Below are 12,769 nucleotides of genomic sequence, written 5' to 3'. Positions count from 1 at the left end.
TGCTTCTCTCCTCAACTCGAAAATTGCCGAATCAATTAATAGGAAATCAAAGTAAACAATGTTTCACTAAGATTCATCCTATAGATTTCTCTGACGTTTGTGAAATGCACAAGTATTAATGCAGAACTTGGGGTAAATTATAAGTATTAGTGCAAGAAATACTAGTGCATTTCACAAACGGCAGAGAAGTCTACCCAAGTAACCATAGGCACGTTATTTCGCCTTTTTGGCTATATACAGCTGAACATCGGCTATACCAGAGTTTGTAAGTTCTGATGAGGCCCGTATATAGCCAAAAGGCGAAATAAGGTGCCTATGGTTACTTGGGTAGTGATTCTTGATAGTTGTGTTGTTCTAAATTCGATGGTTAAAGTTCTTTACAAATGGGCCTCTCATAGCTCATAAAGCACAGCTCCAAATTAAAGATACAATAGTTTCCATACATAATCGGAGGACCAAAAAGTTGTTTTGGCAACCATGAAAAATAAATGATCTTACTGGCATCCGTGCAAAAGGTTCATGCCATCATAGAGCTCTCCGTTGTGCAATTTTATTTTGTTTCGAGCGTAAAAGTTCAAAATGAAGTGTAAAGCAAATCTTTGCAACAATGAATCGAGGAATGGTTTGCTTTATCTTTCCTTCTTCCGTTGTCCGCGAAATAAATCGGAATGTGGAGCGTGGAAAGCGTTTTTTTTTTTTTCCTTTGGTTTGTTTTTTCCGTCGATCTTGTTTTCCGTGCTGAGCACCAATGCTACCGACGTGCCAGGAAGGCAGCTCCCACACCTGGACCCTACCTATCGACCCATCAACTCATGAACCGGGGACCAACGGCTTTACTTCCCATCCGAAGGAAGGCGTGATCAGAGATGTTATGCCTCAGAACATCCCGGCGGCGCCGACTGGGATTGGACCCAGGCCTTCTGGGGTGAGAGGTAATCACGCTTACCACTACACCACCGGCGCCGTTGGAAAGCGTTTTGTGCTCATAATATTACAATACTTCTCCCTCAAACAACACCATGATGACGTCATGCTCGTTTGGCTACACTAGCTGACAGTTCGTTTGGCTACATTATACTTTGCCTCCGCTTATCTATGGAATCTATAGTATCTATACTCCAAATCAACTTCCCCAGTAATACTTATAATTTACCCCAAGTTCTGCACTAATACTTGTGCATTTCACAAACGTCTGAGAAGTCCAAAGAAAGCTCTCAATTGACAGCTGGGCAAATGCTCAAAGAACAGCAGGTTCATAAATAAGCAAAAACCAGTTGCAAGCGGAATTGCTAATACTCAACTCAGTAATCAACACGAGTGCAACAAACTTACGATTATAAATGGTTAAAGTACCTACCTAATTCAAATATGTACACTCGTGTTCGTGAGGCTTTGAGAAAGTAACAAAAATAGCAAGTTTAATCCAAAGCTATGCACAAGCATTTTCAAATCAACCAGCAGCTATAGATTTACAAGAGGTTAGCAAGTTCGATGATCTATTTTTATTACGTCCTTATTCACAATTCACGTTGGTTTATTACCAAAGGAAGCAAAGCAGGAGATCGAATTGAAATTAAAATTTGCTGCTACGATGTAACTTGTTTGGAATACTCCAGTTGATCCTTTTTTGGTTGACTAAACGGATAACACAGCAGAAATGAGAGCTCACTCAAACGGAAAACCAAATTTGTTTATTATTCAGTTCCAACCTGGATTGGGTATCAAGATCGGCTCTGCTTGTTTTCTGACAAACGTCACTTTGATCGTTTGTTTTTAAAACCTACCTCAGGTTGAGGTTCGCACTGACAAAAAGTTCAGTTTCATTACTGATTTTGCATTCATGACATTTAACTGAATACGGGCAGGCGTAAATGGTTAGCATCCATGCTTCTCACGCTTAAAGATTTGAGGGCAAATCTCACCCCGGACAAGTCACGAATAACCTAAAATGTGTTAAACAAAACAACCGTTAGTTCAACTGCAGATGAACTTGAATTAAATTTTCAACAAGACGTTCAACAGCAGAACTTGAAGTCAATTTGCTTTCATTTAAAAATCTCTTGAATGCATAATGAAAGCCCAGACTTATGTCGCGAATATTGAAACAAAATGAGCTTTCATTATAATAGGAACATCAAACATTTGTTGCTTTCATTTTGTAATCCGACTTTGCTATCACTTACTAGCTCAAAGATCAAAATGTACACAACTTTTCTCACAGCGATACATAACCAGTCACGTGGGTGACGACGAACTGAGATCCGATCATTTAACGCTTCAATGATTGGATGGTGAAAATCTGCGAATATATTTATTTCCAAATGAGTGATGAGCTGATTATCACTATGCTGATTATGATTCAATCAAACTGTGCGAATATTGATTTGTTTTGACTTCGACCAGCTATTTCAACAACAGACGAATAAGCTCATAAGTTTAACATACGGATGTCAATTTAATATCTTGAGTCGTTTTCTAAAAAAAAGTGCGCAAATTCAAGATAATCGACTGGCAAATAAACATCACATGCGTTTTAGAGTGATTGAGCAGGTGGCTATTTGCCAAAATGCTATTTGCCAAAATGCTCAGTGGTTCGAAATGCGACAATGCCTTAAGACTAGAAGTGAAATGTGCCAAACATGTCATGCGACACCTCAAATCACAAGAGAACTCAAACCCAAGATCAATGGTAGTCATATAGAATACCCAAGCGAACCAAAATTTATCGTGAGACAAATCATATTCAAAACCTAGTTCAATGGAAATTATTTTAAGTGCCTAGGACCAGATTGATCAACCCGGATATGTTCCGAGTAGCATCCAGCACGCTATTTCAAAACTACCCAAATTTGGGTGGAATCCACCCAGATCGGTCAAATCTGAATGTTGGGAATGACAAGTTGACAAATGAACAAAGTCGATCGGATTCATGTCGATGTTGTTCATTTGTCAACTTGTCACTCCCAACATAGTTTACCTATTTTTGGGTAGGTTCAGTTTTGACCGATCTGGATGGGTTCGACCCAAATGTAGGTAGTTTTGAAATAGGGTGTGTATCTTACTTGAGCCAAAACCCATCATGATAACTAAGAAAGAAGATCATTGGTGGTGATATTTAGTTCCCAGTGGTTCCCATGTCTTCTAAAGGAGGAAAAATTATGTGCACCTAAGCTATTAGTTAATAGTGTCTCCAGGAAAGTTTTCGAAGATTCTTCATACCTCTCTAGAAGTCCTGTTGGCTTCCCCTGAAAGTGTCTTCAAATTTACCCAAGATATATTTTCAGAAATCCCTGACATTTTCTTCCAACTTTCCCGGCAGTTTCCTCCAACGTCCCCTAGATGTGTCTATTGGCTCCTCAAGATAGGTTCTTCCATTTTTCCATATAAAAAACCGTTTCGCGGGAAGTCAAACTAGCTTCCCGGGAATCGAGAAATGGTGGTGGTGTGATTTCAAGACCAAGGAAGTTGGAATTTGGCCAAATGTTTTCAGAAGATTATGTTTAGATCATGAAAAGTAATACTCAATCTCACAATATTGGTCATTACATGCCTGAAACGAGGAAACTCAACATTAATAATAATTATTAATAATTACAGTGTACCGTCAGCAAAATTTTATTTATATGCCTCCATAACGGAAGAGGGATATAAATCTTTGAGAATGTTTAGCTGGAAAAATCAGAGTTAGGGTCAACTCTCTCCAGACACTTCCGTTGTTTCCTGCATAAAGGCAGTTGAAAAAGGTGAACAGGAACGGGTTGAATTTACATCGTCTGTTGTTGTTGTGATGATCGATATTTAGCACAAAAGGAACATTGTTGAATGCGTTCTTTTATTTAGTTGTTCATCCCAGGTCGAAATAGGTTATATCTGACCAACATTTGCCCCGTAACGTAGGTAGATCACCTTTTCGTGGTACGTTACGGGATGTAAGATCTACCACCGATTCCTAGTCCTTACTACTTCAAACTAGGGGAACAGGATTTTTCAGTAATCCAAGGAACACATCTTAGTCCTTGTTACTTTTTATGCCTTGTTGATAGTGACAAGACTCGGCTTTGTCCACCGAGGATGATCTTGAAACAAGGAAAAATTGAGTTAGTTAGTCTTTCTCTATGTGATTCCTAATCTCCTAATCGTTGTTCTCTAATTTGAAGTGGTTAAGACTAGGGTTCTGATGCATGGTCATTATCGGTGTCATTCCATAATTTTGTTGCTAAGGAATCAATCCATCCATCCATTTATCCTTGCGATAAATGCGAGAATGACAACTGTAAAAAAAATCGAATACTTCATACTACAATAGATTAAATTACTGGTCGCAGTGATGTTAGGTCCCGAACAAAGGAAAAAAAAACTTCATAGTTGATTCTATTCTGAAATTAATATAAAGATTGTCAATGAGCGATTGTCGAAGGGATGCAGGAACCACCACATCACATTTTATTCATACTGGGATTGTCCAAATCCACCCTTTGGATTGACTGGAATCCTCCCTGTTATTGTCTGGAAACCCTCCTGGACTGTCGTGTCAAACTAGTTTCCCGGGAATCGAGAAATGAAAATTCTGGTACATTTCCCGGGTAGAAACAACTAGGTGGTGTGATTTCAAGACCAAGGAAGTTGAAATTTGGCCACATGTTTTCAGAAGATTATGTTTAGTTCATGAAAAGTAATACTCAATCTCACAATATCAGTCAAAGAGGTTTGTTGCATTACATGCCTGAAACGAGGAAGCTCAACATTAATAATAATTAATAATAATTACGGTGTACCGTGATCAGCAAAATGTTATTTTTAGGCCTCCATAACGGAAGAGGGATATTAATCTTTGAGAATATTTAGCTAGAAAAGGTCAGAGTTAGGACGAAGACTACAAATCAAGAAGACTGGCAACTCTGCCAAAAATCAGGAGACAGTAACGGCAACGCCTCTTCTGAGCACAAGTGGAACCTGTGTATGATGGTGTGTGTTAATTCACGCATGCCTTCACACACATAGGTAGAAATAAATAGATGCCAATTATAGTTGAAGATGCTAATTTCAAATAACAGACTGTAGTGGTAATTTTTATACGATAGATGGAGTAGATGAAAGCATAGTGTGAAGATTGTATATAGATATTAGAATAGCGAACTAGGACAACTTTTAAGGAAGGTACAAATCGGTTTTTTCATCTCTCTTTACCAAACTTTGGTAAAGAGAGATGAAAAAACCGATTTGTACCTTCCTTAAAAGTTGTCCTACACACTTAGAAATTATTATTTTTACACGAGACGTAATTCAGCTTTGACGTAAATCATGGAACGTAAACAAACATGGCATGTAAAATTAAGTGTCCTGAAACTGAAACATATGCAACTCGAAGAAAAGTGCGTTTGATTGGATTGATTTTCTGGTCCTTTTCAACTGATTCTTATGTCAAAAGGGCCGCTTGCATGTGTCGGTCTCAGGGCACTGAAATTTACATGTATTTTTCGTAGTGTGTAGTTCGCTATTCTAATATCTATATACAATCTTCACACTGCCGTACTCTAACGGAACTATCAACTCTATGCATTCATCTACTCCATCTATCGTATAAAAATTACCACTACAGTCTGTTATTTGAAATTAGCATCTTCAACTATGTAAATCGTTGACTTCACGTAGAAGTAATACTAAAAACATATAGTCAAAGATGCCAATTATTGGTTTTGTTATGATTTGGTTAGTAAAGTAAACGATTCTTTCTTTGCTTTATGCTGACAACGAGTAAAATTCCAGTTGAAATTGAACAGATACGTTAGTAAAGTATTGAAAATTAAAACTAAGGCAATGATGCACAATGATGGTGGGACCTTCCACTTTTCCTAAGCCCTTTAGGGATGCATTTATGGGCATTCGTATGGTGCATTAGTAAAATGCATGCCCGTTCCACACGGCTTTGGAACCTGGGGGGAGTTACGTTGTCACGCTCGGCAACTTGGCACAGTACTCGCTGACCATTTGAATGTCACTGGCCAATCCGATGCTGTTGTTATCATTCTCTGGAACAACATCTAAAATTAGCATTAGGTTCGAACAAGTTGCACAATATCGTAGATGGTACGAATTCAAAACTATTAAGAGCAAGACGGATATCTATTACTGGACAGATAGTAAGTAGGAAGCAATCACTATCTCTCAGATAAAGACATAACCCGCTCCAACAGTTAAGAATTGTCCTGGCCACGTCCTTACAGCTGGTAGGGATAAGAAAGGTATGTTAGTTCAACATTTCCTTAAGGGAGATGCAGAGAACTCTACGACCCCTCATAAATGTCTCGGGAATTTAGGAATTATGTTAGTACGGAAGGTAAGCCATAGGATACACCCAGTCAGTGTTGCTGGCAAATGTAGATTTTTTTATAAATATTGAAATTGCTGAAACTCTGCTGTAACATAAGGTTGCTCAAAACCATACTTAAATCTAAAATTTATGGCAAATGAAAGATTTACCCTAGATGGCATTGCAACAAACGCTTTGATTGTTTGTGTTCTGGCAACATCTAAAATAGAAATATATTCTTTATCAATGAGTGCCTTCTGGGATTGCAGTCCTTCAACCTTTCATGTTCATATTCTCCAACATTAGATTCTGCTACGCCTTCCGTTGGATCGTGATGTAGGTACCGGATCTTTCAAGCGTAACTATTCAAACCGACGTATCTGCTTTTGTAAACAATCACTTCAATCGACGGTTTGTCTTAACTGCTAACTAATCCACGCAAACAAACACCATCAACAGGTAGGGGAATCTTTCCCCTACAAGCTGGTGTTGTTAGTTTCTGTGAGTGAGCTAGCAGTTGCCACAAATCGTCGATTGAAGTGATTGTTTACAAAATCAGATAGGTCGATTTGAATAGTTACGCTTGCTTTCTTCTTTTTGGATCCTTGAATTTTCAGCAGCTTCCGAATGACGGTAGTTCACTCAACGGAGGTGGAAGCCGCCAATTCCTTATAATTGATTGCTTCCAACTGGCACAGTAAACAATATTTCGGTTCATCGTACACAAGTAAAAGTTACTTTCACTAGGCATCGATCCGAGTTTCAATCCTCTACTTGATCCACCATGACAAGTTTTTCGGTTTGTAGTAGGAAAACCACGAGCTTGCTGTGATTAGCATACAAATTGCCGTGAAATTTTGTAAAGCAAAACAAAAACAACAACGAGTACCGTGTTATGATTATTCGTTTCGGTGACATTAGGTCACACACACACACACAGTCGCTGTTTATGAGCAGTCTCACTAACACTTGTGCTTCAAAGTTCCACCTTTGATCGACAGAGGCGCTGTTATCAGTGACGTTTGGCATTTGTATGGGAGAAGGGAACAGTTGAATTGTAGTCTTCGGTTAGGGTCAACTCTCTCCAGACACTTCAAGCAGAACATTGCATTAGGTCCTAAGTAAAATTGACAGATTCTCTTCCACGACTTTTTCTTTGTGAGATTGTGGCCATGTAAAGACATTCTCAGTTTTTTGTTTTCGGCACACAGATTGGTAAAAGAAGCTTTATCTAGCATCTGATAAAACAAACACAGAAAAAAAACTGTTTTTTCCCAAGCTATTAACGAAGGAGAAAGCCGACGAAGAGAATCGATCTATGTTACTTAGGACCTAATGCAATGTTCAGCTCGACTTCCGTTGTTTCCTGCAAAAAGACAGTTGAAAAGGGTGAACATGAACGGGTTGAATTTACATCGTCTGTTGCAGTGCTGTAAATTTTCATATCATTCGATTGAAGATGATCCAATACAACCATTCAATCAATTCTGTGTAAACGAATTCTCACATGACCATAATTTGAAGAGCCCCTTTCTCATTCGAAGCTTATTGTCACTGTCAATTGAGTCACTCACTATCATTTGATATACGACAGTGAAGTATGGAAGAAATCCAGCAAAATGGTCGCGAACAGACAAGTCGACCCGATGTCGGATCAATGTAGGGCTAATTTAAGGTCGATTTCAACCCAATGTAATGTTGTTGTCTGATAAATTTTGGGTTTATGTCGGGTCAATGTCGGTTCAACATCGGGTTGGGGTTTGGTAGAAGTCAGGTTGGTGTCGGATTGGCTTAGCTTTTTCGCCGGAGCTCCGTTTGTGTGTAGGTTACACTCAATTGAAGAATGATCCATGCCTTCGTAAAATGACTAAGCAACCGATATCACCCATTGATAGCGAATAGCTGCTTTTCTCATTTTCATCAAAAATGATCAAATGATTTTGAGAATTTACAGCACTGGTCTGTTGTTGTTGTGATGATCCATATTTGGCACAAAAGGAACATTGTTGAATGCGGTCTTTTATTTAGCTGTCCATCCCAGGACAAATTAGGTTAGATTTGGCCAACTTCATGGTTGATTCTATTCTGAAACTAATATAAAGATTGTCAATGAGCGATTGTTGAAGGGATGCAGGAACCACCACATCACATTTTGTTCATATTGGGATTGTCCAGAATCCATCCTTTGGATTGACTGGAATCCTCCCTGTCATTGTCCGGAAACTCTCCTGGACTGTCGTGAATCCTCCTAGAATATTGTCTGAAATCCTCCCTGGGATTGTTCAGATTCTCAGTCCCCTTTGATATTGTTGGGAAGCCGCACTGTGATTGTCTGAAATCCTCTCTAGGCTTGTTCGTAATATCTACTGAGACTGTCATAAATCCCCTTTGTGGTTGACTGGAATCCTCCCAGGGATTGCCCAGAATCCCCCCTGGGACTGTCATGAATTCTCCTTGGGATTGTCCATTAGAATCCGTACCAGTGCTGCAAAATCTCAACAATACACGGTGATATTGACAATTCTGCTTCGGTCACTCATTTGAGCTAACAGTCACAGTCAAGGCAAACCATGTCAATTGTCAATGACAATGCTGTCAGTGACGAACATGTGTATATTTTTATATTATGTATATAAATTTGTAACGAAATTAAATGACTTGAGCAACACAATTACATGGAGCCGTTAATGTGAACAAGCATCTACGTCCTGAACTGCTTGGATAACAACAATGTGAAACAGAATGTACGAAATTACACTTTTCATTACCAGGTGAATCTTTGTCATTGACGAAAAAATGAATGAGATTTTGATGAAGGTTTTTTTTAGGATCAAGTCTATCAGTGACTATGTGACGAAAAATTTAGTAAATATTGCGTGAAAATCTGTCAATGACAATGACAAATCTCAGCACTGATCCGTACTATACGATTGCTAATGTTTGCAGTACTCGAACGTCATCGGCATGGCAGTAAAGCAAAACATCTCTGACTGTTCCGTAAAGTCACCATAAAAATCTTTTGAGAGGGCAGCTTCTTTGTTCCTTTCGTACACGTGCAGTACGAAACTGCAATTGCCCTTCCATTGCCGAAATATCTTCTCGGTTAAGCATTGCAAGCGCACCGTTTAAAATGTTGTTGAAATATGTACGTAAATTCGCCTTGCTTGACTCTATTGGTTGCAATGTGTAATCAATCAGGTTGCTATGTGTATTTGATGTTGAGTGAGTTACTCAGATTTACTCAAAAGTAACTCCGATTTTACTCATGCTCAAAAGCTGTCTTGCCCAAGGGTTTAGCTGTGCCGAAAGTTATGCCAAACGCTGTGCCGAAGCGTACCAATCAAGTATTCCATGAGTTTGACAACCCGGAAGATGTTATGACTTTTATGATTGTTTATTTGTGATCGTGCAAGAAAACGAAGAGTGATGTATACAGCCGAAGTAATTGATGTACAGCCTAAAACCACTGCTGTTGCACGGAAATTCCACCAGAATTAGCAAACCAAACTAAATCTGTTCCAAGAAGACTGATTGTAGCCCTGGTGCATGCCGGTTCCTTAGCTATACTCCGTCGGATGGATTCCGGCAAGCTGGATGTGGTTCTTCATCCGTGGCGTTGATTATGGAAAAGTACGACAGCGATAAAAATTGCGAGCTGGAGGTGGAACTGTTCAATCGGCTGCAAGTGGAGGTTATCGGAGATTTTTTTTTAAATCGAAGGATCGGGTTTAGGTTGTGAAATGTATTCAGGTATACCTCGATATAACGTAATTGTCGCTTTTGAATTCCATCACTGATTTCTAGCTAACAATCACTAAATCAAGCAAAGTAATAACACCATCGGAAATATGAGACAATCTTCCATCTATTGTCAAGCCAAATTGAAACATTGAAATGTTATTTGTGAGATATCGTCGATTGGAAGTCAAAAGTAACAGTTATGTTATATTGAGGTATACCTATATTGTTAAATGAATAAAATATAAAACAATGTTTAAATAAAGCCTTTCTAATACGTCGAAGACTGCACAATAGAATATCATAGTATTTATTGAATGAATCTTGATTACTTAAACAGGGTGAGCTACCGGTGGAGATCGCTCTCGCGAGGAGGCTGATTTGTATGGCGCTATGTATCTGGCCACCGTGCCTGTGAAATTGTCCCATCTAAACCGTGACCGATATTGTCGCTACCGGAAACGGAAAGCAACTGTGGATGACCCTGAGGGTGACCTAGATATTGCTGTTGCTGGTTATGATATCGGCGCTGCTATTTATCATCACATTTTAACAACTCTTGTAGGGAATTAGATGAAGTACTGGCTGCAGCAGTACTTCCATAGAGGTAACTCTAAGACCACTGGGTCCCGAAGAAAATCATTATTATTTTTGGCTCACTCAGTACCAGAACAACGGTCCCAAGCAGTCCCAAGCTATTTCACTCACCCCTGCATGTTCTGCATGAATCCACACACCCCTGATGTTATCTGTCAAACTTTCATAGCGAATCAAAACAAACATAGTGTAGTAATAGAATTTCAACTAGAATAGGGTACGTTAATCGTTTGCTTGGGACCAATAGGCTACTAAAGTGGTGAGCCAATTTAAAATCGTTAGTTTCGTATTGATTGTTGGTACTTCCTTCTATCCCGGAATCTGATCGTCTAGTACGATGGATTTATTAAATTCATCCTTAAGCGGAGATCAGCGACTGTCAACAAAGTGCGAAACCTTAGCAACTGTTGGAAAATCGTCAGCAAAAAACAGTGATGCCGTTTTATATTATATTCTGTGTCATTCTTGTCAATTTGTGCTCTAAAAAGCCGATCAGTGTGCCGTGATGTGTTTAGGCACAGTGTGCCGAGTTGACTACCCCTTGGTATTGCCCCAAGAAAGCATCATTTTAATTTCCCGCATACTTATTTGCCATTTCCGTGATGTATACCATTTAAAGTTGATCGATCTTTCACATTTAGGAAAGGAAGCGGTGTTCATGGTTTATATATTTTTCGCCAGGGGATGGATAAAATCGAGCCAAGAAACAGAGCTTATGTTTACCGCTGTTTGAGGTTTTCCTATTTTGACCAACTATCCGACCCAAATACTCCTCTATGATCATTTTTAAAGCGGCAAAACTCGGTTGCACGCTCTGAAATGATTAACGAACTCGGTAATTTTTATCGAACTTTAAACAGATGAACTGTTTGGTAAAATTCAGAAAACTTCACCACAATGGCCAGATTCGAATACCTCAATAAGGCTGAAAGTGGTTTTCAATTGAAATTCAATTATATAACTTTTGAAATGAGAGTCAAAGTTTTACCGAACGTTCAGCTGTTGAAAGTTCGGTAATAAATTACCGAAGTCGGTAATAATTTCTAACTTTCTAGTGTTTGCTCATGCTCATGATTTTGTCTGAATACTTTCAGCCTATCATGTTGTTTGTGCGTTTCAATTGCGTGGGAATGCAGTTCGGTTTAGTACTAGTTTTTAAACAGCTCTCCAATTAAAAAAGAACCCACCATGCTTCAGCCATTGCAGCTGTAAATTCAGTTCAAAATAATTTTCCATCAATCTACATTACGCCATACCACGCCTGTTTTTCATCAGCCAAGGTTAATTATGACTAACCCACCCTCGCTTAATCCTGCTACGCAAATCGCCCCCGCCAGTTTTTTTATTGGCGCCTATTTTTGAAACAATATTTTGTTCAACTCATTCCCAATCATCCACCTGTTCCTGTGTCTTGATCCAACGGGATTAAGGACAATGCGATGTGCGCCATTCCTAATAAATTTACTCTCGTCACGGTCCCCAATGCACGTGCTTCCATTGGTCGCCCGAGCTGAGTCAGGCCGTGATGGAGTCCATCCAGACCGAACCGGCTATGGCCTCGATTTATGACGTATACAACCGTGCAAATCCCGACCCCGGATTTAAAGGATTTGTTTATCATGCGCTACTACAAATCCCCATAATCTTCAAGTCCAGCACATTTGGTTATGGAATTTTACCAATCTCCGGGACTTTGTTTACTCCGTCGGCCGGACGGAACGGACACTGCTATTTTGGCGAGATAAGGCTCGTCTGTAGTGTGGCCCAAGAATAATGGTAACTTCAGTATGGTGTATGATTTTATCGACTTCGGGCAGGTTGCAGTTCAATTGAATCAACACCAAAAAATTTATATTATTGCTTTAATCAAATCAACTTGATTACGACCGATTAACGCCATTGCGCGGGGGTGGATGAATCGAGATAATGGAATCCTCGGTGACGTACTGCTACTCGAATGGAATCTGGCGGAAAAGGTGAGCTGGGTTGTTGGGGGGTGTGAGATTGTGAAGGTGATCAATGAACATACAAAGATACCTTGATCTTCAGAGCCGAAAATGCGAACTTGTGTTGATTTGGAACGCTGTGTGTGTGTGTTTGTTAATTGGCCATTAGACTGACTGG

General features: G+C 39.4%; 1 protein-coding gene across 4 annotated transcripts in view; it reads left to right on the top strand.

Annotated features, from left to right (window-relative positions):
• The window catches only part of LOC135705692 (P protein-like), a 313,738-nt gene that overhangs the window by 225,837 nt on the left and 75,132 nt on the right, over positions 1-12,769 (top strand). The window contains exon 1 of one of the 4 annotated variants that reach the window (XM_065227489.1): positions 12,441-12,621. The exons of the other annotated variants lie outside the window; for them this stretch is intronic. Within the exon in view, the coding sequence (XP_065083561.1) occupies positions 12,572-12,621 (50 nt within the window). The 5' untranslated portion in view covers positions 12,441-12,571. Of the gene's footprint in view, positions 1-12,440; positions 12,622-12,769 lie in introns of those variants that run through there. 4 annotated transcript variants of the gene reach the window in all.

This window comes from Ochlerotatus camptorhynchus, unplaced genomic scaffold (assembly GCF_037179485.1).
Source record: "Ochlerotatus camptorhynchus isolate MF236.1 unplaced genomic scaffold, CSIRO-AGI_Acam_v1.1 ptg000274l, whole genome shotgun sequence".
Lineage (NCBI taxonomy): Eukaryota > Metazoa > Arthropoda > Insecta > Diptera > Culicidae > Ochlerotatus > Ochlerotatus camptorhynchus.
This window is presented reverse-complemented; position numbering and strand designations above follow the sequence as displayed.